Here is a 26,176-nt window from a genome sequence, read left to right on the forward strand (position 1 = left end):
TGTTTTATTTTAAAAAATCAAGTTGATTATATACGTTTGTTCAAAACTCGATGCGTTTTATTCTATTAAAAAATAATTATTTTATTCCATTATTATTAATGGCCTACTTAATCAGCACATATTATTTACATGTCATATATTATATAGATTATAAAATATATTACAGTATTATTTCGGCAAAGTATATCTGCTTTATTATTTTTACATTCAATCGCTACATCAAATTCACTCGATTTAGTACGTTTATTGTGAAACATTCAAAAACCAATGAGTTGATGATACATTCAGGAAAAGCAAGATTAATTGTCTCATATTGTTAATATAATGATCATCTTGTGGGTGTAGCTGTGTTTCGTTTTTACGTCCCATGATTTTCAATTCATCGATTCGCTTCTCCTATCAATTTCAGCTTCATTCGTACAGCCAAGCCATTAATGCAGGGCAGAATCTTCAGAAGTTGATTCCATCCATAATGCAGATATATTGAATTTATGAATATTGCATCGAAGGAAGTGGAATCCACGACTTTGATCAAAGATGCATCGTTAGAAAGTATAACTCTACGAAAGTGGAAACGAGAATGTCGTCATTTCTTCCCTAAGAGCAAAGGATATATTGACCTCCAATTTAATCGATATTTTCCATTTTCTTAGAGTAGAGCAACGAAGGCAACATGAAATAGAATTAGAACTGTGAAGCAATTCTGACATTATTCTATCCATTTTATTTCGTTGCCTTATTTTCTGGTTCTAACAAGTATTACAGCAACATCATATTGTTTTCGTATCTTCCTTTGCCATCACTGCTCTTTTCCAATTAATACAATCATTATAAAATTAAACTTATCGATTAAACTATATTATATCGATGTAATTTTTAATTACAATTTTATTGACATTCCCATTATTATCGGCTATTATTTAATTCTAAACTATATATAAATTCTTATATTGAAACTTAACTAGCAATGGATTCATAAATATTTATATTTACCTTATAATTATTATAATCCAAGCGTATTATTATCGAGGTTAAAATGGCCAAAATGTTAATTTGATATCTTAAAAATCTCTTAAATGTTTATGCGCATTAAAAATACTTTTTGCATCATGATAAATAACATGAACTTCAAAGTACTAAAAAGTTTTTATATGAAAATGGATTTTTTTATTTCTTATTGCTATTTATATCGGATAATTCATTATACGTAGGCGTTTTAATAGATCATCAGACTACTTGTTTACGTATGAGAGTCATGGGGAAGAAAATTAAATTAGAATCTTGTCCTCTTGAACGTATACTCGGATAAAAGAAAGTATCGATAAAAGATGAAGAAAAATGAAGACTATAAATTAGAATAAAAAATACACGAACTCTAAATTTTTGCCTCACAGAGCCGTTCGTACGCGAGACCCAAAAGTGACAGACACACACACTTACAATGGGAGACTGAAGAGAATAGTAACACAATGGTATATACTAGGAGCAGTTGCTCAAAGTTTACCATTGAGTTGTTTTTTGTGGTATCTGCACTGGTGGCCAATGACGTTCCTCACGTCCTTTTCGCTTTTTCTTCTTCTCTCTGGCAAACTCCAAAAGAGATGAGCCAGTGAGTGAGTGAGCGAGAGGTTGAAAGAGAGAACTCCCCGTACACCTCTTGTTGATTACCGGATGAATGAAGGAAGGAAAGAGAGACATGGAGGAGAGAAAACGAAATTAAAACGTCGGAGGAAGTTTTCTTGGTTGTGAAGCTAGGAGCTTTCTTTCATCCAATTCTCATCCTCTTCGGTTTCTATTTCTTCTTATTCTTCATCATCATCATCATCTTCTTCATCTTCTTCTTCATCTTCTTCTTCTTCTTCTTCTTCTTCAATCTTCTTTTTTGCCTTCGCTGCTCTTTTATACACGTGAAAGCTGCCCCTTGGCGAAAAAGGACTTGACCTCGCTTCGTTTTTTTTTTACTTCGCGGTGGTATTATTAAAGCTTTGACGAAAGAGGAACGCTGAAGGAATAGAAAGAAGCTGGCTACGAGAGACGAAACGAAATAACTTGTGAATTCTTACTGCGAGTGCGTTTATTGAAATGTAAAGAGTGGCTTTTCGTATATGAACGTGAAGACTAAGATTAATCGCCTTAAGAAAAATGTAATAAACACAATTAAGCACTTTTTAGACGCTAATTCAAATTAAATAAGAAATTGCATCGATACATTAAATTATAGTCTGTTTCATTAATTATTCTTTGCGAATAATTTTCAGTTAATATAGCTCGAGTTAAATACAAACTAACATTTTGAGGGTAATGTAAATAATATTAATGCTTATCATTCGAATAGTAGCTGATAAAATCTAATATTAATGTGAAATAATATTAAATGTATAGGAACCCAATTCCAAACACCGATACTGATTTAAAATTCAAATTTCAAATTTTAAATTCGTAATTTAAAGTGAATGACTTCATTGAATCAATGTTGAAGTTAACAAAGAAAATAATCAAACTTTATAAATATATGGCATCTCAGACTAAAAAACAAATTTTTTTTTATTTAATTTTGTCAATTAAATGCAAAAAACAAAATTAATTTGTTATACGGCAAAAAGTAAGTATATATTTATATAAGTCAATATATTATTAATAATTATATATTATTAGGTCAATATTGCTTTATGTAATAATTATTCAAATGTCATGCATAGATTATTTTATATTCCAAAGTTATTATATTAAAAATACATTTTATATTTCATAACTCAATAAAAAAATTCTGATAAATATTAGATCTTAATTATGTACCAACGGTAGCAAAAAAAGAAGAAAAATATATATATTCTAAATTAAATTGATATAGATCACGCAGGCGCACACACATCAAAATACATAAAAGTCTCTATTGTAATTACAAGATATATTTATTAGTTATTATATATCTACGTGGTTAAATAGTATAACAAATGAATAAAATGAATAAACTAAACCAAGCAAATAAATAAAGTAAAATTCATGCCTAAATTTACACTTTTATTGAGTTTCCTATTTAATTTCCCAGCCTAATGTAATATAATTCCTTATATTATAAATAGAGGTAAAAAAAATTTTTAAAATATATATATAATTTAAATGGATTATAGTATTATATCAATCAAACTTCTTGAACGATCAGTATAACATTTTTTCAAATGACATTATATAAACTTTTATGTTACAAAAGAGTGCATTATAAAATTTGTACAATCTAATCAGTTGATTATGTAAATAATTTATAATAATTTTTAATATAGAGAATTTGTTCTAACATGTCAGTCGTTTATATGAATGGAAATGAAGAGAGTGAAGATCCATTGTTTATAGTATTATAGTTACTAAATCGACAGTGTCTTTTAGTATTAAAACAGCTAATGCTGTTACGATGACTTCTATTTCAATTATTAATCATAAAATCAATGATAAGATTACGTGCTGTAAAATCGTTTGAATCGTAATTATTATTGTTATTTTTATGATTGTTACTACAATAATTCTCACTATTATAGCAACGATCATAATGATTATGATCATTGTTATCAGTATCATGATTATGATTATAATAATTATTATAACGAATAGCAATATTATATACGCTATACTGCTAAATTTATTATAAACGACATCACTTTATATGTGTGTATATATATATATATATATATATATATATATATATATTGCATATTTAAATGGTTGAACGTGACTTTGAGGTGGAATGAGGTCAACGGCACGCATTGGGATTCACTGAAATATGTAATAAATCAAAGAATTTTTCTCACCCGAAAAGAAACATTTTATTACTTTTTCGCAGATACCGAACCACCTGATGTGGCTTTGCTTTTTCTACCTGTCCTTTCACTCCTACCTCAATTTAATGGGAGAAATGTTGCATTTCGCTGATCGGAATTTCTATTGCGACTGGTGGAACGCTAATAACATTGACACTTTTTGGAGGACGTGGAATATGCCGGTGCATCGTTGGGCTGTGCGGTGAGTGTGCATTTTTTTTTTTTCTATTTGGCCATATTGACGAATTAGTAGTTGCCCTCTTATACGCATATGCGTTATAAATCGTTAAATACAGTAAATTCATTGAATTTCTTTGAATTTTAATTCGAGCCCACATACATTTTTTATAGGCTTTTCGCCAAAAATAAATAACAATACGTGTAAAATAAGATAGTACTTTGAAAATATAATATTTAAGATCTTCGGAATTTTAGCAAAGATTGAGAACATTATAAACTTTTTGACGTTCTGAATTCTAGGCAAGTATAAACATTACGCTTCAGTGATTTGTAATTTGTAAATAACGCCAATAGCTAAATAAAAGATATATATATATATATATATATATATATATATTTGTGTATATGTGTGCATGTTTGTATGTATGAATTAAATTTATTATATAGGTCGTATGACTTTTATATTTTTCAACAGAAATTTAAAATATCGAAGCACTGTAATGATTTTTACAACAAATAATTTATTTCCAATTTTTTGAATTTCAATTAAATAATAGTTTCACCTGATGAAATGCAAATAAGAAAAAAAAAATTAATAAAAATATTATTCGTTCTATTTTGACTAACAGAATGTAAATTAATCTAATATTTATTTTTAAATAAATTACATACATTTATGAGTCGCATTACTATTCAAATTCAATATACGCCAAAGATATACCGTCTCATAGATATATTAATATATATTAATATATATATATATATATATATATATATATATATATGAAGATACAAATGATGTATGAATATTACTGTAATTTATTAATCATATTTTGCTTGAATATATACTATAATGACTATAAATACTACAACGGTATATCATAATACCATTATTACATTTTATTTCTATTCTTTAATCATACTTAACGATGTATACAAATTGTTTTATAATGTGAATTAAAAATTGTCAAAAATAATTATGTATTTTCAATAACATTATTATATATCTGATTCCTGTAAGAAGACTTGTTGCTTATGAACATATAATTTAAATATTATAATTATCAATGGTAATTTAAAAAATTTCAGAATAATTTATTAGGATTATTTTAATAAAACATTATATTATGTAATTATGGTATATACATTTATACATATCATTAATATGTGCCATGTATCATATATATATATATATATATATATATATATATCAGTACTGATAATACAAAAGAATCCAATACAAAATAAAAATTGCTTATAATTATAATTCTTGCTAGAAACAGTTATTTGTAATAATAAAGATTAATTTTCGGTGTATGGTTTTATTGATTAATTCCAAGCGATTCTATTGATTCATCTATATTTTCTATATAAAAATTCGCCTGTAGAATATGTGTGGATAAATTAATATTTGGCTGATGCATCCATCTAAAAACTTACGAAACGCAATAGGTTTAACCACATTATTTGATAGCAAATAATTCATTTGTCAAGTGCGAGTTTAGCAGTACAAATAAATAATGATTGGTAAACGTGAGAATAACAAAGACAGGGGGAGAGAGATTGTGTGGTTATGTGCTCGCGTGCGTGTGTATGTATACGGAAGAGTAGGAGTTTATGATAAATATTTAGATATCAAACGAATTCTATATATTATTCTATTTCAAACATCAAGGACTCGATATTAATGAGCAAACCATTTCATATAAGTGATTAAATATTGCATTATTGTTTTATAAAAACAAATTATTCTAGACTTTTGTTACAAAAAATTATGCAGAAAAATTAAAAAAAAAAAAAATAATTTGATGTTTGATGAACATTGTATTTTCCAGCTGAATAAAATTTGTCCTTAATAAGAGTGAAAAAACATTAGTTAGAATTTGAAAAATATAAAGACTATCTAGAATATTTTTATAGAAGATATTTAAGATTTTATACTTTAAATAAAATACTTCAATAATTAATTAATTAATTATAATTAATAAACAATAATAATTTATATATTTTCAATTCAATGCCATATTAAAAAGTAATATATATTACAATATTTATAGAGTTGATACAAGCCCATACATTTAAAAATTTTCAGATAGTTTATTTTTGATTAAAATCATATTTCTATTCAAATATGCGGTTAATTAAATCTTTAAATGTTTATAAATCATACTATTGATTAATTGAACAGGCATCGATACAGTAATGAAGATAGTTGTACTATGTAAACGACATTTAATTAAAAATTTCTCAAAGTTGTTTTTGGATATTCGTTTATGTAAATTTATATCCAATTTCTGAAGTTTTTATTCAACAAGACGGACCTCGATATTAGTATTCAATAATGTTCTTATATACTGTAAATTATTATAATAATTGAATAAAGTTTTAAAGAAACAATAGTTTTAAAAGTCGTTCTCAATATACTATACAGTAAAGCGGCTTTATTTACGTAAATGTAATATATAGAAATTTATAAAACAGCGAAAAAATATAAAAAAAATTAAAATATGGATCATGAAAAATAATTAAAACACATGAATTTGAATATGTTTTAGTAATTTAAAAAAAATTTTAATAGGACAAAACCATGTTTTAAATATATAGTAGATTATATGTACCTAAATATACATTATGTAATCGTAATTATATGCAAAAAATTTAAATAAAAGGTACCATTGAACTATTACTTTATTATCATCATCGTCATCATCGTCGTCATCATCGTCGTCGTCGTCGTCATCATCATCATCATCATCATCATGATCATCATCATCATCATCATCATTTGAATAATGACAATATATTATTATAATTAGTATTTCAAATGAAGTTTGTTGTATGATATTGAGAATTTTGTAATAATCATGTATATAAAAGTCATATAAGGAAAGAAAATCCTATGTCTATAAATATTATTAATTCTATAATTATTTAATAAACGCTAAAAAAAGTACTATAATTTTTTTTACAATTTAGCTTGTATTCCATTTTCATTACAGCAATTTGGTTTATGTGCATCACTTATTTAATTTTTAATTTTGTAACTACGTTGTATATTTTAAGATGTAATTAAATTAATATTTTCATCTATAATGTTATAATTCTTGTAAATTAACTGAAAATGCTTCGTTAAATATAACTTTTATGCATTTCATTATATTATAAATTATAGAAATTTATTATCTTACATCCGAATATATATTGCTGATTATAATCGATTATTTTACAAGCAATTTTTCTTTCTATATATTTAATAATGTTTTTCTATTTACGTAAATGGACTTTTTTTTTTACGCTATATGTAATATAAAACTGATGAAATATCTCATTTTTCTTTGATAAAAACTTTTGACAAAACTTCAGTGCAGGCCATTAACTGAAAATTTTTTTAGTAAATGGATTTGGCTTTAAGAAAATTCTATTTCACAATTCAATGCATTGTTGCGAAGCCCAAGTAAGTCAATAATATCTCACAAATATTCCTAATACTTATATATATATATATATATATATATATATATAACATTTTACAAAATATCTAATACCTTATAAATAAAAAAAAAAAATTTTCTATATGATATTTTCTATATAATCATTATTTATATTTTGTATACTGTATAAGAGCAAATAAGATCTGATAAAATTTTAAATATATGTCACAAAGTGAATAGTTTATAGTGCTTCATTAGTTACAATCATAGGCTCATACGTAATAACTATTGCTGTTATAATATTTTTCTTTTATACATATATTTATACATATTTTATACTACAGAATAATTTATATGTCGCAATTAAACAGGTGTGTTAAATTATTAATAGTTACATTATATAAATAATAATATATATAAATATATTATTATTAAATAATAAATAATAAATAATAAATATATATAAATAATATAAATATAAATATAAATAATATAAATATAAATATAAATAATATAAATATACAACATATATATAAGTAACTATTTATTTTTATTATATAAAGCTTTAAACAATTTCAGTAATATTATAATTCATGGAATGTAAAATAACATATATTTTTATAAAAAATTGTTAAACGTATGGCAACACTCTAGAAAAATAAAAGATACAAGGTCTATTATGCAGCAAACGTACCCAATTTCGGCATATTATCCTCACGCAAATGGCCAGCCATGTTTCTCGGACAAGACATGAATTTTTGTAATCTTCTGCTCTCCCACCCGCTTACTCTTTATTTCTATACGCGGAATATACTTACGCGGAAAAATTCTCGTCGTACACATAGTCCTTTAACTCTTGTGTTCGCGCGATCAGGCATCACTTGTATCTCTCGCGTGTTTATTCGTAAAAGAGGAGTATGAGAAAAGTTGAGACTGGCACGTAGCCATGGCTCATAGCATAGGCGGTCGGGACGAAAAATGAAAAGAGAAGAAAGCTAGTATAGGTCGCATCTACTTATGCTTTCACGTTATCATGGCCCTAATAGCAAATGCCACTACTCAATGTCCCATCTTTTGAAGCTTTTAATGAAAACGATAAGGATGATACGGATCTCTCACCACGTTCGTCCTCGTGACAAATCACTTAAGAGGCTTGTTATCCTTCACAGGAATCGGCACGCGAGACTTTAGTTTAATGTATGTATTTATGCCGGTTTTGAAGCTACGTTATAATCGTTATGATGATAGAAAATTGTTGTATGCATTTTCTCCTTGAATTGTGTATAATCTTTCGTGTGGCATTAGGGAATAATCGTTCCGTAATTACTTCAAATTAACGAAAAGTATTAAGATATCATTTTACGACGTTGAATTTTCTTTTTTACGTGCTCGTTCGTAAACAATAAATTGTAGATTTTTTTTTTTTTTTTTTTTTTTTTTTTTTTTTTTTTCATTATAAATAAATTATATAAAATACAAGCCTAGTTTAAGCTAATTTCATTCAATTAACATATTTACAATACTTTGGAGAAATTAGGAAAAATGTTTTTTATTAAATTATTCATAGTTAATTATAGGGTTTTTTTTTCTTTCTTTTTACAATAAATATATTTAGTAAGTAAGTTTATTAACCAATTATTAACTTTTGCATACTATTCACAATCATAGATAGTTAAAAAAAATCTACATTTTTCTCATTTTGATTAGAAGAATAGTGAAATTGTTCTTCCAATGACATTTACATCTGCAAAGAAGCATTTTGATTCATTTGTATGGGTTCATTCATTTGTAAAGAGAATTAGTATTTTTGACAAAAAGATGTCGAATGAAACGTTGGATTGTATTATTGGACTCCCATAATCCAAATCTGTTTTAATATTATCTCGACGATTATTATTTATTCGTCATGTTCGAATTGAATTAATTTGTAAATCAGTGTCTTGTTATGCTATGCAATTATTAATATGATAAATACATAAATTAACGAATGCCACAATTACAATTTAATACAAAATATTTACAATTCCAATTTGTATTTATATCAGTAATATTTATATTAGAAATGAACGGATGAATATTTCCAAGGCATTTGTGACTTGTTTATATATACGCGACTATAGCTTCTTTAAAGTTTTATGCTCGAGAGAAACTGGCAAGAAAAAACAACCGTCTACCCAAAAAATTTAAAGACCAAGACTTTACGAATTCTCGACCTACATTCACACATATAGTGCGGATTTTAAAATTTTCGTACACATTAGTACGAACAAAGTATTAAAATTTGTTAAGATTTTTTATTCAATTAGTTTTATTTCATTATAATGATATCATATTCATAAAAATAATATTTTACAAACATTGATAGCGATAAGAAAGATTATAAATGAATATTGATAAGTAAATAAGTATGCACAAGTCTAGACCTAAAGGCACCATAAACTATTTTAGTTATACTGACAATAATCATTAAAAGCATTAGTCATTGGCTGCAAAAGTCCATCTTAAACAAATTTGAAAGATTAATTATAATATAATTTAAAACTAATCCTAGATTTATAAGCGTTTTTAATTTCAGTTTGAAATCATTGTGAATGCTAATTCCATTACTATAATTATATTTTATCAAAGTTGAATAATTCTGAAAACTTTAAATTATTTCAAAGAGCGAGTCTTACAATATCTTAAGACATATCATGCAATTGTAATTATACTAAACATATGATAAATTTGATTATTTTTTTTTTCAATGACTATAAATATATATCCCATTATTCTTTAATATAAATATTCGATTTTCTCTGACTTGGTTAGCTAACTTTATTAAATATTCAATTATTTTAAATGCCATTCGCAAAGTTCAATTCTTACCATATTCTTGATTAAAAAAAGGAAAAAAGAAAAAGAAAAAAAAATGCAATGCCCTTCTTTCAATATCATCATTTCAAAGCTTCATGCCGAGCTTACAAAATAGGGCTTACAAATATACATACATATCTATAATGTATTATTTCAAATTTCTGTTGATGATTATGATAATAATAATGATTATAAATATGTGATAAGGCGAAACTAACTAACTCGTTAAGGCCATAAATAACTTTTTCAGGCACTTGTACATACCAATAGTCGAGATGGGATACAGCAAGAATATAGCAAGCGTAACGGTCTTCTTTATCAGCGCTTTCTTTCATGAGTATCTTGTTAGCGTACCGCTAAAGACTTTCAAGATCTGGGCGTTCATGGGTATGATGGGCCAGGTATGCAAGAAAAATGCATAGTTTCTTATCCCGAGGTTGCTATGCTTTGGATCTTTTGAGCAACGAGACGCGTTGCGCTAGTTTTCATACACTTTTATCCAAGCGTATGCGGCATAGAATACAAAATTTTCTAAGCTATAATCAATTACTAATTTTAAATTATTAAGAAATTAATGATGTCACAATTGAGATAAGGTATACGTCGGTAATAATATTATTTTTACAGTTTGCAATCTGGCAAGAACGGCTGAAGATTCATTAATTTACTTAACGTTCAATTAAAATTTATAAAATCGATTTTCTTATATTTAGTTTATAATTTTGATTTTCCATTTAATTAAATTAATGATACATTAATTATAAAAAAAATAGTAATGTTATTATATTTCTATGCTTAGAGTAGTGGTGATACATAATTTAGAGATATTTTTATTTTTTTTTTTTAATATGTAAACTTAAATAATTAATAATCAAAATGTCAATCACACGTATGTTTGGGCAATTTATTTTTATTTTTAATATTCCTAATTATCAGTATTTATTAAATAAAACTATATTGGCAAATTATTATTATTATATATTAATATATTTGTGCTTTCGATGATATGTCGTAGAGTTTCATGATTCGAATGGGCGAATATAGGATGAAAAATAAATAACTATTAATAACTTTTAAACATTTATTTAAAACATGAATTTTGAAAAATCTGTTAGCGAATAAACCTTTTTCTTTACATAATAATCCTATTTCGAATCTCTTGATTATCTTACTAATTTATGATTCTCATAGTGTGATGGAGTATAAAATTTTATTAATATATGATATATAATATTATGGAAACGAAAGATATATAAAGGAAATAATTAAATCGACGATTTCAAATTAAATTCTAATATAAACTAGAGTTTTTGCCGTTTATTGTATTCCGTATGTAATTGCTTCGTTACGTCTGTATTTAAGTACACTAACATATTCAGATGACTTAATCATTAAAATACATATAATGCCACGATGAATCTAATTGATAATTAGGTAATGTCGGCGCACACAAGACATTGATCAACAAAATGAAAACGTACAAGCTTAATTATATATAATTATTTTTATTATTTATTATCATTTATTACCCATCAAAAATACCAAGAATTATGCTTAATTTTAAATATTCTATTCTATTCAGTCATAAAGAAGTGGTTAAATTATTATTGTATTAATATTAATATCGAACAAAGCAACTTGGTTTATTTCAAAATTGTGCATGTTAAACGAATAATTATTATACATACATTTATATTTACAAAAAGATGATTACGGATGTTGAAAGTAAATAATAACCACTGACGATTCGACTCGAAAATCTGAATTACTCAACGTACAATTGACATTTATCGATTAAAATAAACGAACCAATTGCATGACAAAATGTAAAGTAAATTAACACGAGTCTGTATCTGTATATTGTCTATTAACAGATTCCTTTGTCCGTGCTGAGCAAATACGTGGAGAGGCAATGGGGTGCCAGATGGGGTAACATCGTCGTCTGGGCCAGTCTAATTATCGGACAACCTCTCTGTATCATGATGTATTACCACGATTATGTGGTCACCCATTTCGGCGAGACTCTGCTCGAGGATTACTCAGTCGTGTAGCGTGTTGTGAGGTGGCCAACGAAAAAGAGAGGAAAAAATAGAAAGAAGAGGCACAAGGGCCGACTAGTGATGCCCTTTAGCGGCTGCCGTCGTCGTCGTCGTGATCGTCATCGTCATCGCCGTGCCGAACATCTCATTTTGCCCGTCTTTTTCTCGCTACGTCCGCGACTCACTCGATGCTTTTCATTTCTGAAAAATCTAATCAGACGCAAAGAAAGGAATCGCTTTACTCGCGACATCTTTTCCGCGATCGTCGGTTTTTTTTTTATTTCCGCGCCACATACACCCCCACCCCCACCCCCACCCCCCGCCCCACTATGCGTCGTGGAGCGCTGGCAAGTGCACCGACAACAAAGCGAAATTCCAAATTACGGATGTAATAGTTCACGGGTAAATGATTGTTGTCACCTTGAATTACATTCTATCGAGTCTCCCTCTCTCTATTCCTACGCAGGGTAAATTATGTTTGAATCACGGCCATGATGACCAATGCTATTATTATCTTTTAAATTTTTTAGATGATTAACTATAGTTTACAGTTGTAGCACTGTTCACTTATAGTTGCACTTTTATATGTTTCTCATTCGATATTCTGTAACGTAAATGTAGAGAATTGTATATGGCAAATTAGAAATATTTGATGGTTACATTATATTACCATATTGTCGTATCTGTAGCTTCGGTCATTTATGAAAAACAATGCATTTTCCATACATAATAAAAGAAGATATATAATTTTCGAATTAGAAATTAAATTTGCTAATTGCTCTTTCCATCATTTCTATAGAAAATTAACAGTATACTATAGACTAGCAATTATGAATGGCGAATTAGGTGGATGGAATAATAATGTTAAGAATATACGGATACACTTTAAAACAAAACAAAACAAAACAAAAAAAAAAAGAAAAGAAAAGTAAAGAATTTTAACCACGCGTTGCGTACGACGTCTAGTGCCTTAAATTTTTCATCCACTCATGTATCACGAGCGATGAACAAAGCCGACGAGATTTGTAAATAAACGCAATTTATTTCTACAATATAGAATGAAAGAGAGCATGTGATGGCGAATGTTTTCCGTTAGAATTTAAGAGTTAAGAACAGCAACATAATGGAGTTACCGAAACACGTATTTTAATACTTTGTACGCTTAACAGAGAAGAGTCTTATGTATTTCAGAAATATCTATTATCGTCTGCTACTGAACAATATAATAATTTTACTAACTTTTTTAGAAACGGAGATTTTTATGATTTTGTAAAAAAAGCAAGGCATTAGGTACAGAACGAACTGAGAAAGACTGTCTGCTCTTTATATTGTTCATAATAAATTTTCTATTTTATATATACAAGTATGAGAAATGCAAAGTGAATCGCGCCCGGAATCCGTGTATACCCTTGATTCAGTTTGAAATTGCCAGGAAAACGCACTTTACCATATCCGCGTGTGGAGTATCGAAGGCAATAAGGAATGAGAAGAGAGAAAAGTAACGAGTGAAAGAGAAGAAAAAAGTCCAGGTAAAAGTTTATTTTGTTACCAAGTACGTAGGAAGCTTAAATAAATTTTGACTTTTTTTTATATATGTGCACACGTACAAATACACACATATGATACGATAATGAAATAACTTCTCATTTCTCCTCGTCAAAGTATACATACATCTTGTAGACTTGAATGTAGGTCTAAAATAAATACCTTTTCTTATTATATACTTGGTAGTTTTACAGCAAAGTTATTTCGCTCGTTGAACATAAAGTTTACGACCTCAAGCCATAACATTGTCATAAATATGACAAGTAAAAAAAAAAAAAAAAAAAAAAAAAAAAACAAAAAAAAACAAAAAAAAAAGATTTCCGTTGCAGAAATAAAAGTATTTGTCACAATAATTGAGAAACCATGTTTTGGAAACAGATACAAAGTAAAATTTAAAAAGCTACCAATCGTATTGGCGTTTTATTTTATTAAAAATGTTTCTTTCATTTTAACAAATATGAGATTCGCATGACTTCACGTTTTATTTTTTGTTACCATAAAGTTTGTTACATTTTTAAGCCATTTTATTTTTAACGAATTTATCAATTTCTGTATTTAAAAACTTCTCTATTTAAAAACTAAATATTGTTATAAAATAAAAATGTATTTATTTTGTTTCTGATAATTTTTTTGTTTATAATAGATTTATCTTGCTCCCTCTAAACAATTATTTATATGTAAATAAATAAATAAATAAATAAATAAGTAAAAAAAAAAATATATATGGTAAATACCTCGGACTTATAAATTGGTCTTTGTATTTTGTATTTCTTTTGCAAAATATAATAAATATAAATATATTTTATAAATTTAATTTTAAACTTTTTTTTCTTCAAATTTAATGCTATATTTATTATTATTTTCGTTAAATGATCTCTAATGCGTAGAATAATAATTAATATATATTTACATACAATTATATAGTTTTTGCGATAACTACACCATTTTCCTATACTACGTCGTATTGACCACTTCCTCTCTCACCCCAACCCCTTGCGCGACAACCTTGCGTCACCCTTATGGAAGCTTTTTGCTCCTTATTACTTCTAGTATTTATAATTTTCCTCCTTATATATCTACATTGTAGGTCCTACTAGAGTCATATTAGAGATTGTTTCCAAGCTCATCAGCTTAAGGTGCACATCCGGTCAACCATTGAAGTTCATACCGCAGCCAAAGCTGCTTATTACTTTCTTGTAAGATCTTAGACGACTGTAGTTACCTCGTACATATTTCCAATTAATATATTATTCAGTACTTCGTCTATGATCAAATATACCACATAAATTTTTTTTATAATTAATATTTATATATTCGATATAAGTTATTTTAGATTTTCTCCAATATAATGTGGTGATTGGATTAGCTGTTCAGTTGACTAGCGGAGTTTTCAATGAAATATTTTAAAAAAGTCAAAATATGTTTGACATAATAAAAGAAATTCGATACAATTATATACAATTACATAGAGTATAAAGCATAAATTAGTTAGCATTTCATTACAGTGCACGATGTAAGAAAGAAAAATATTTCGAGTCTTTACTTTTAATGAATGTAATCTGTAGAATTATTTAAATTTGCAAAATTATAAAGCCATTTAAAAAGCCCTCCATAAGATTTTCATTCTAAATTAACGATTTCAATCGAATATATTTCGTAACAAATTTTATGGCTGACAAAAGGTAAGTAACTTTAATGTTCATTCTTATCTAATAACGTGAAATGTTAAAAAAAAAGAATAACACATGTTATTTTCTAAATATAGATGTATATATATATATATATATTTAGTTCTATGGAATTATTCCGTATGTTAAGATTAAAATTTTAATTACGATAGTTAGTGTCTAATACTATATCAAATTAATTAATTATAAGGATGATTCTTTTTAAAATTTGATACTTGCATTTTTATATAATTTTCGATTTATTAGATCGTAATGAAGAAATTGCTAACCATACAATAAAATGATTATTTTCACAATATAGAAAAACCATACTTTGTGTTGGCATCTGATAAATACTTTTTATCAGTTTTATGAAAATATATATTAAATTTAAAATAAATCTCATAATCTATAAAAAAAAGTAAAATTATAATTAATTATTTGGTTTTAAAAACTATCTTTATACGTTTATCTTATAAAATCTAAAGTTTATGTTTCTTATCGCTTAAAATAATTGTCGATTAATTAACAAAACAGTTTTTACAATTGTCGAATGTTATTGGAAAATTATTTTTTTAATAATGGTAAAGAGTAAAGAGTAATTAATAATGGTATTAGGAAGATTATAGAAGATTATTAATATAATTTTACAGTCAGATACAATAAAGCTGTATGAATGCCTTTTGAAATAATTGAATATAGAAAATATATATATCGTGTATTGCATTTATGTACCTTGTAACACTTACTTACTTAACTACAAAAATACATGAGCACAAAAATTTAGGGACTATGAAGCCGCGTGTATTATTCGTGAAAGTATTAAGTGAAGAAAAGCTAGCACGAAAGGGAATTCAATATTATCATTCCAGTGACTAAAGGTCTTTTTTGATAAGAGAAAGGTTGGTAAACAAAAGATCCTTTAATCTCTTTTACACTTACCGTACCGGGACATTCATAGTCACGTGTGCCTTTGTCTTGTCTAGGTACAATGGATAAATTAATAATAATATGGGAGTCGTCGAGGAAGGGAGAAAGCAACGCGCGTTTACGTTAGTGCAATACCTACGACTCGAGATTATGGGATTTTCAATCCTGTTGTCAAAAATATGACGCGCGTGTGTAGAAATCGTCTTGCGTTTTACCCGTTGCATTTTAATCGTCGTTATTTTAATTACTTCGCGTGTTTTCTCGTTCTCGTAAAAATTACACGATTCCATTTTTCTCCTTCCAACCTCTTGCAAGATTATCTTCCTGGATGTAAATGAGGAGGGTCTTGCGAGTTAAGTTGTGAGCGAGAAATCCTTGACGATTAGACAAACAAAATATTACCGGCATTTATTTCATTCACGAGGATAATGTTCTTTGTCCTTGAATCTTTTCTTGTCATACCGGGGGCACATTTTTATAAAAAGAAATACGCTTGATAGCATTTTTGGTTAGGGTACTATTAATACTTTCTGGCTCCTTGCTTTATGTTGGCAGGGCTGCTGCTATTTATTTTTAAAGATATATACGTATTACTTGTTTGGCTCTTTTCATTTACATACACAACGATAATTTCATGAAATCTACACTCTCTAAAAGAAACAAAGCAAAATTCACCATATACACAGATAGCATGCTCACCCACACGCATACGTGGTTACGTAAATAGTTAACATATATAGTTAAAATAAGTCACTAATTTGCTAAAACTAATGTTACTACTTTAATTCTATCATTTATTAATGGAATGTTATCATCATATATTTATATTATAACAATTTTTAAACTCGTGAAGAACCTGCTTAATTCATTTTGTTGCAAAATAAATAATATTCTCTAGTATAATTATTCAATACAATATTTAAAATATTTAAAACAATATCATATGAATTTAACCAATGTATAATGTATTTATTATTTCCTTTATTGTTTTTTTTAATAGTTGAACGTTATGCATGAAGGTTATAAACGTTCTCAAATATATTTTTAAGAAACTGAAATTTTGTAATTAGACACATGCATAGACATATTGTACATAATATTATTAAATTGAATATATTATAGTTATATAAAAACTTACATTCCGTATTTATTTAAAAGAAAATATTAAATTTCTCTCATTAATTAATACATTATAAGATTACCATTACAAATAAAATAACGAAATTTGAAATATATATATATATATATATATATATATATATATATATATTTAGTTTTCCATACTCTTACTTTAAAAAAAAAAAAAACATTCTTATTTTATTATTGGTAAACGTGTATTTTATTTTCATTCTACGTCTGTTCAATAATTACATATGAAATAGTTAATAATCAGTAAATTTTTTAGAATATTCAACATAATCTATTAATTATTATGTGTTAATTAATTGTACTATTTTGCTTAAAATCTTATTTCTTTACGTTAGAAATTATATGAACGTTTGTTCAATTAAATTCTTTATTTAACTTAATGATGTGCAGAGTTGATTGAACACAAATTATAAGTGATTCCGTTATACGTACGATAAGAATATATGATAGCTAACTTATCTATATAAATATATATAAATATATATATATATATATATATATATATATATATATATATAACAACAAAAATATTTTTTATTCTTAATTCATGATGAGTGATGAGCGTCACTCATATATTTCAATTTCTTAATAAATTGCTCGAGTAGCTTAAATTTAAAACATAAATGTGTAAATAATTCTTCCGGCATAACTTTTACAATTCCTGTATTATTATGTTTGTTATATTATAAGATAATTGAATTACTACAATGCTATAAGCTCGACGTTACCTTTATTAACGGAAAATTGTATGAAAAAATATGGAACCATTGGCAGTAAGTAAAGTATCGATCAAAATTAACGAAACGAGATTCTTATTAGGCGAGTGCCTAAGAAGCACAATGTCATTCAAGAAACTTAGTCTAGTAGTACCAGCGTACTTTCACTAAAGTAATCGAAGGAACTTTTAAACACGTTGTAAAAGTCTAGTTCTGAAATTGCTTTAAGAACCGAGATTCAACACACGTAATGCCAACGAAATGCGAGAAATCTATAGAAAGGTATATAATGATTTGGCGAACATAAGTTTATTGAAAATAATGAAGATTTGCTCAAACAAAAGAATAATGCTGTAAAAGCCACGGTGGAAGGCTTTTAGTAAGTGGAAAGAGCAATATGGCATCGATCAATTGGATTGGCCGTAACAGTCGCCCGTAACACTAATCTCTTCGAAAATATTTGCGCATACATAAAGTAGAAGCTTTATGAAAGACAAATATTTACTTTGAAACAGTTGCTCCATAGATTCGTTAGAGTGATATCTTTACCGTATGAATGTGCTATAAACTTAGTGCGAAGTATGCTTGGAAGATATCGGCGTATGAGGTAGTAGCGATGAGTTGGGATTATTAATTTTATTTGTATTTTTATTCCGATGAGTAGAGGCGATTAAAATAACGTTATTTTATAAACATACATCGTCTCCATCACAATCAGACAAATGTGCATGGAGAATTTTATTCTGATTATTAGATATTGTGTAAAATTTAATGAATAAAATATTGGGTTTAAGCAGCGATTTTGTTGGTAGCACACGTGTAACAAATTTTTCCAATATTTCAATATACTTAACGAGGAAATAGCGAAATACTGGAATAGAAGATAAAATAAATTAAAAAGATAGGATAGAATGTTGGTAATCAGTAGTAAAGACGAAGTCTGCGAGAATTGAAGTATTAAAAATGATGTTGAAGCTAAACGCGTTTGGAATTGCGCTCCCATCCGCAGGGCTGTGCAGACGATTTGGAGAAAAGGTAAGCAAAAAGTCGGAGTGACATCTTGTCATAGTTCGATTGCTTCTTGTAATGTCCAGTCGTCGGTGAAAAAACAGCCCTATAAGCTGTTTTTCTCTATATATCTATATAACTATATATATTATCTCTCTCTCTCTCTCTATCTATCTATCTATCTATCTATCTATCTATCTATCTATCTATCTATCTATCTATCTCTCTTTGACTATCTCGTTGGGATACTCGAGTAACCCGTGCACGCACTCGTGTAGCCGCGGCGCGAGGGGACGAAAAGCGCGGTGGCAACGGCGTCGACGGCGGCGTCGGCGTCGGCGTCGGCGTCAGCGTCAATGTGGTAGGGGTAGAGCGCAGGTCGCGAGAGAGAAACGCAACACGATAGCTATAAGGGCGGGTGTGCCGCGACGTCTCTGCAGTGAGCGCTGAGACGCTTCCTAGGCCACTCGAGGTGGACAGACGGGGACATTTAGCAGGAGCTTGTGAGCGCGAGTGTCCAATAAGTCGCGCACGAGCTTAGACGCGTTCGATGGTGTATTAGGAGTGCTCGTTACCCTGGACGTGGTGTAATGATTGGAGTCGCGCGTACTCGCTAAGACCTCGCGCCAAGCCGATGGAGCAGAGACCCTCGTAGGTGGATTCAACGCTCAAGGTACTACGTCACTCGCGAATACATTGGAATAGCAAGGTTAGTTACAAGGTGTGCGTTATACGATAAGGGGAAGGGATGAGTACGAGCAATGCCAAGGTGTTGAGTATAGAGTTGGGGAAGGCCGGAATAAGGAAGAGGAAGAGGGAAAGCGCTAATGTTACCGATGCTCCTCTCCTTAGCTCTTGGTTTTTTAAGGCTCAATGTGCATATCGCCTGGGTAATTACCGCGGTAAGCTCGTGCTCGAAATATGAAATTAATTTTATCTCATCGAGTAGCGAATCCTAAGTGATAATCGATCGATTTCCATTAACGGGAGGTTAATTTTTATAAATGTCTTCATTCCACAGTAAAATAATAACGACCAATGCATTTTCATCTAAACAAAATGATTTCTTTTTCTTTAAAGTACACGTGTAAATGTTATAATGCACAGTTTGGGAAGCAATAAATGAATTTCCTCTCATTTTTCATCCATGTCGAATTAAAACATTTTCAATAATTTCAATCGCTTTCATTGATATCGATTTCATTGATGATTCGCCATTATGTTCCTCGAAAGTCATCTCCAACGTCGATATAAAATATTAAAAATTTCATATATCGAAGTAATTCGTCAACGCCACCCTAATAAGTCGAAAAATCTGTCATTGTAAAAGTGGAGACGCTACATCAATAAGAATACGCTAATTATATGTATATTGAAAAAGTGTCGATAACAACAACAAAAAAAAAACAAAAAAAAAAACAAAAAAAAAAACCAAAAAACAAAAAACAAAAAAAAAGAAGGTAAGGAAGAAGAAAGAATCGTAAAACGAAAACGTGTCCAATAAAATAAAAAATCCGGCGATACGATCCAATCGTTTATAAATAAATACAAGCATAAAATCGTGTCTTGTTGGCATTCGATAGCAGTCGATATAATTCTATCAAAACAGGGGGTGAATTACGTATGGATGGAATATGTCATGCCCCATAAAGTCAACCGACAGTTCCGTAACTTTCCAGTTACCAGCTGGTTAGACAGCCTGGCGCTTAACTTTACGAGATTGGCATTTGCACACAAATCCACTCGCCTCCCCGCGCCCTTCATGGTTTTTCCCATGCGAGCTCACGCGCTCTGTGTATGTGCGTGAGTGTGTGCGCGCGCGCGCGCGCGTGTGTGTGCAATCGTCGCATTTAGAGCTGAATTTCTTTTCAATGCGTTGCCCGGCCCGAGTGCTTCGAAATTTTGTCCGGGCACTTTTGTAAATGTCGGCGACAAGACCTCTCACGTGCCTAATAAAGAGGAAAAGAGTAGAAAAGAGGAGATCGGGCAAATGGATATCGCTCTCGTAAATCACACCGGCATAACTAGCCAACGACCTCATCCTTTACACCGGCGGACCCATCTTATCCTTTGCTAGTCGAGCGAGAGTGAGAAAGCAAGCGGTAAAGTGTGCTCGTTTTCCGCAAACCGTCATTCACCACCGGCACCCGGACATATTATCGCGAGATTCTGAGATTGGAAGCACGTCATTAAGAAATGACGGGAATACTCGTAAAAAAAAATCATGTAATCGAGAATCGATTCACTTTGCTGATAATTTCATTAACACATGGGATATTCGGCTCCTTACTCGTGCTCATCGAACCTCGAATATTATGTGAAGAGATTGTCGAGGAGCCGTGATTCCCTACATTACGTTTGCGCTTCGACAATATGGAAGAAACTTGCGGTGCGATGTCGCGACAATGCGATGCACGCACGTGACTCCACTGGGATACCATTATAGATTTGTCAATTGCCTTTAAAGAATTTCGCACGCGTGTCCATGCCAATGTCATTTGGATATGAATAATTGTAATGTTTGCCTGTTTTTCGTTCAAATACGGATAAGTTTATCTGCCGAATGAATCAATAATTTTGAAAAATCATGCAACCATGGATGTCCACATTTGTCATGAAACTTTTAAATTTATGTTTATTGCAAAGTTAAAGTAGTATAGATCCTATTGTATGTATGTGTTTATAAAAGAGGGAAATGTGTAACGATACTCTTACTTTCCTGGGTATTCAAGGAGGTCAATTATATTCGACATCTTTCCTAACATAATATATATATATATATATATATATATTGATAAAAAATGAAGAAAAAAGAAGATCTTCCAAATAATACTACGGAATAAAATATTTTACTTTATCATTGTGAAAAATACATAAATATTCTCGTGGTGAGATATAATAATGACGTATCAATACTAATGTACGTTAATGCTATTAATGTAGTGGAAAAGGGATAAAAGTTGGAGCATCGTCTCATTATTTATATGAAAATTACAAATGTTAATGAACCTAGATTTTTAAAATATACGAGTTTATATACAATTATGTATTAAAAAATTTTCTTCCCCCCCCCCTCCCACCCCCCTCAAATCGTTATATATTATATATTATCACAAAGTATGATAAATTCGTATTTGGATATTTTGTGTAAATAAATGAACTTGACAATAGAGTGTTGTTATGTAGATTCTAACACTATAATTAAATATACGATTACTGAAAGTATTATGTGGATACTTTGATGACATAAAAACTATTATATTTTAACTGCTTAAATATTTGAACACGAACGCACAAAACAAATACTTTTCCCTTTTTTATCATTGGTCTATTAAGAGAAGAAAAAAAAACTTTCAATAGATTTGAAACAAAATAAACAAAAAAAAAAAAAAAAAAGGAAAACAAAATTTTACAAAGTGTAGAATAAAAACGGTAATATTAAATTTTTATATTTAATAATGATTTATCGCTAATCGCTATTTAATGTGCAGGGAAAGTTATAAAGACATAATCAAAGCTCGTTTTATAAAATGAGAAGGCATCATATGTCTATTGACAAGTTCAAGGCAAATAAACATTGAGTAAACTAAAGATATTTTGCAATTTTCAACATACATTTACTTACATCAACCTCTTAACTTTAATCAAAGTTTTCTTAACTCTTTGCCATTAGGAATAGAAGATGGTTGAATTTTTTCAAATTAAAAGTTTTTGTACATTCAAATGTCTTTTAAGCTTTATTTAAGATTTATCCGATATAACTAAACATACTTTACATTAAAATTATGAATACTCAACTTTATGTGCTCTCGTATGGCGGATAATAGGTCAATGATATTATTGGCATTTTTTTTTTCTCTTTTTTTTGCGTTGTTGTTGTTGTCGCTTCATCTTAACAATAATTGAACATATTATAAAATATTATAAAACGAAATTCATTAATGATAGTTCAACATATTGATTAGAAGTTTATAATGACTGAGTTCATAAAATCTTTCTTCTACTTATTTTAAGCATAAATATATTTGACTCTTTATTATTCATGGTTGGATAAAATTTATACATGAAATAATTAAATTTAGAGTATAATGGGCTCCGTAGAACGACAATATATCAATGAAGCTAATCCATAGCAAAAACATTGATGATTTGTTAATGATTGAAAATTCTTCATTAATTCAATTAGCTTCATTATTGTGCATTTTTCAATGACGTAAGCATAATAAATTTATTAAATGTAATTTGATTGTACCGCCAATAAACAGAGACAGTTATATTCTGGAAGTAAGCATAATCTATTAAGGTATCTATTATGGTATCGTATGTGCATTAAAAATTTACAACTCACAATAAATTTTTTTTTTTCCCTCTTCGTTAACAAACCAGACATTGGTTAACTTATAGTATTACAATTATTTCTGTAAGAATTAAAGTGAAATAGCCAACAAAGTGAACTTGTTATTAAGTACTTAGACATTTGACAAGGAAAATTTAGTTGGAATCATGTAGTGTTTGCCTTCTGATATAATTATACCAAGTCTGTGTCAAATTATTATGCATGAGTTGAATAAACTTACTTCTCGGTATTACAGATAGTTATAAGTTTGCCTCATCTAGAAGATTACATAATCATGTATTTCATGTATATAATGAAAAGTCTTAGTTCTTTTCTAAGTCGAAATAGAATGCCGAAATGGAACGTCGATTATTTAGAAAAGTATTTCGTTGAAATTTAGTGAAATAATCGCTTTAATGATAGATCATTGCACATTTATGCTATTCAATTATGAGAGTCGACAATTATTTTCAATATCTCGAAGCGATAAAATGGTCACGATTTTAATAGGAATTATTTTAATTCGAAAAAAATAAATACATAATTAAATCTTCATTTGTCGTGTTTTGTCAAATTTTTATTATTTAATCTCAATTTCTTGCCCACATATCGGCATTTAATATTTCATAAAGCCTTTCTCGCCTTAATATCCAATGAAAATTTGCTAGATACAGAAATCGAAACTCGCCAAATCTCGCGTGGATCTCCCTTGGTAACGATTTTTCCCCTTTCGCACCGATGCTCTCTCACTTAATCCGTATTATGGCTTCTCACCTCGTCGTTTCTCGGTCATTCAGCCACTTGCGGAATCCCTCCCCTCCTCCCCAAAACCGAAAAGCGAAAAAGCCTAGATAAAAAAAGTAGAAAAAAGCTCTCAAGCACCACAGTAGCGTCTAACGAGGTGTAGATGAAGAAGAAGAAACAGGACGACGACGACGACGAGGACGACGACGACGACGACGACGACGATATGAAAGGGATAAAGAGGATGATGGGGTGGTGAGGAGGCGGGTGTGGGGGTGGGGTAGGGGCGGGCAGGATGACGAAGAGAAATAGAAAGAGGGAGATGGGACTCTGTTGGAGCTCGAATCGATCTTGCGTGTACCCGTACGTGCCTCGTCGTCCCGACAAGGGTAAATACGCCAGTAGCAATAGCGCGAGCAGAGCGCCTCCGTAGTTTACACATACATAGCCTCCTCTCGGTCTGGGGCATTCTGGCTCTCTTACTACCTCGTCACGATAAATAGGTACACGAACTACTGTCGACGTGGTGGTCTGTCAGTCAAACGATAGAGTTTCGCAGTCGTCGCGGAATAGGGAAACTCTTCACGCCAATCGACAAGTTTAGGGATGACACGGAGCTCACGGGGAAACCCTTTGAAGCGCGACTTTCTCGACCCTCCCCCTATCGGCCCTCACACCCACTTCGCTTCGTCTTGTCCCGCCCCTCTGTCGTCAATCCCATTCCTACAAGAGCAAACTGCCATGATATCTGATTGACAAACGTCGCCGTCGGCTTTTCTACGATTGGACGGAATCCCTTGGATTTGTCGGATCTTCATTAACGCTTCCACGCTCTGTATACCTTAGAAATGAATTTCGGTGCTTCGTGTACTTTGCCCATGCAAGCGGCGAAACGGATGCCACGTACTCGCATTCGGGCCTGCATTTATCATGGAACTATAGAATATACTAGGAATAACAAGGACTTTCCGAGCAGTGTCCCCTGCAATAGCCTGGAGAATTAGAATTCGTAACAGACAATTACCGATGGTGTGTTCCAAATGAAACGTATTTATGAAGGAGCTTGAAGTAAGGGAATATTAATGCTTCCGATGCCGTGTACATGACTTTTGAGAAATGTGAATTATATGGCCTACGTAAACCTCATTATCCAATATTTAATGAAATATTTGCTAAACTTACCTCTAATGGTAGATAAAATATTTGCTAAATCCTATTAAGCCGGGAACATTTATCAATGAGGACGTGAAAAGTTATTGCTTCTTCTAATCAGTTTGTTTAATTAGCCGTTCGAATATAATAACTGATTAGTACAACCAACAACAATAAAAACAAACAACAACGAAAATTCCAAACGAATATAAGACATTTTTATTAAAAAGCAAAAAATTAATTCTAATTTGCATAAAAATTTGACGATCAATTATCAATGACATTGTTAACCATCGAGATGCAACATCCACTTATGTTCATCCATTTTTTATTTTATAATTTTTATTAATATATATTTAGGAATGTATATATGTGCTATAACTATTACACAACTAAACTTTAAGGATAATTGCATATACAATTCGATATATTATACGATATATTATATGGCTTTAAGGAATATAATATGCATATATTACATTGTCGAATCATATCACATAACTATTTATTAGTCGGTTATTCGTCTCTCTCCTTCTGCTTCTTCTTCTTCTTCTTATTCTTCTTCTTCCTTTTCTCATAATAATAATATTAATAACAATAATAACAATGAT

The 26,176-nt window shown here is 29.5% G+C and overlaps 1 protein-coding gene across 1 annotated transcript; it reads left to right on the forward strand.

The window, feature by feature from the left end:
• The first annotated feature begins 10,534 nt into the window (after window positions 1–10,534).
• On the forward strand, window positions 10,535–12,339 carry LOC105359468 (diacylglycerol O-acyltransferase 1-like). The gene is made up of 2 exons (XM_011496085.1): window positions 10,535–10,680; window positions 12,154–12,339. Exons 1-2 carry the CDS (start codon window positions 10,555–10,557, stop codon window positions 12,328–12,330), a joined length of 303 nt encoding a protein of 100 aa, XP_011494387.1. The 5' UTR covers window positions 10,535–10,554; the 3' UTR covers window positions 12,331–12,339.
• Window positions 12,340–26,176: the final 13,837 nt, after the last annotated feature.

This window comes from Ceratosolen solmsi, unplaced genomic scaffold (genome assembly GCF_000503995.2).
Source record: "Ceratosolen solmsi marchali unplaced genomic scaffold, CerSol_1.0 scaffold10, whole genome shotgun sequence".
Taxonomy (NCBI): domain Eukaryota; kingdom Metazoa; phylum Arthropoda; class Insecta; order Hymenoptera; family Agaonidae; genus Ceratosolen; species Ceratosolen solmsi.

What these genes read in the sequence shown, in the direction of transcription:
- LOC105359468 (XM_011496085.1), top strand. Translation starts at nt 10,555, where the DNA reads ATGGGATACAGCAAGAATATAGCAAGCGTAACGGTCTTCTTTATCAGC. An exon ending in TCATGGGTATGATGGGCCAG is followed by an intron (nt 10,681 to 12,153) that starts GTATGCAAGAAA and finishes GTCTATTAACAG; the next exon opens with ATTCCTTTGTCCGTGCTGAG.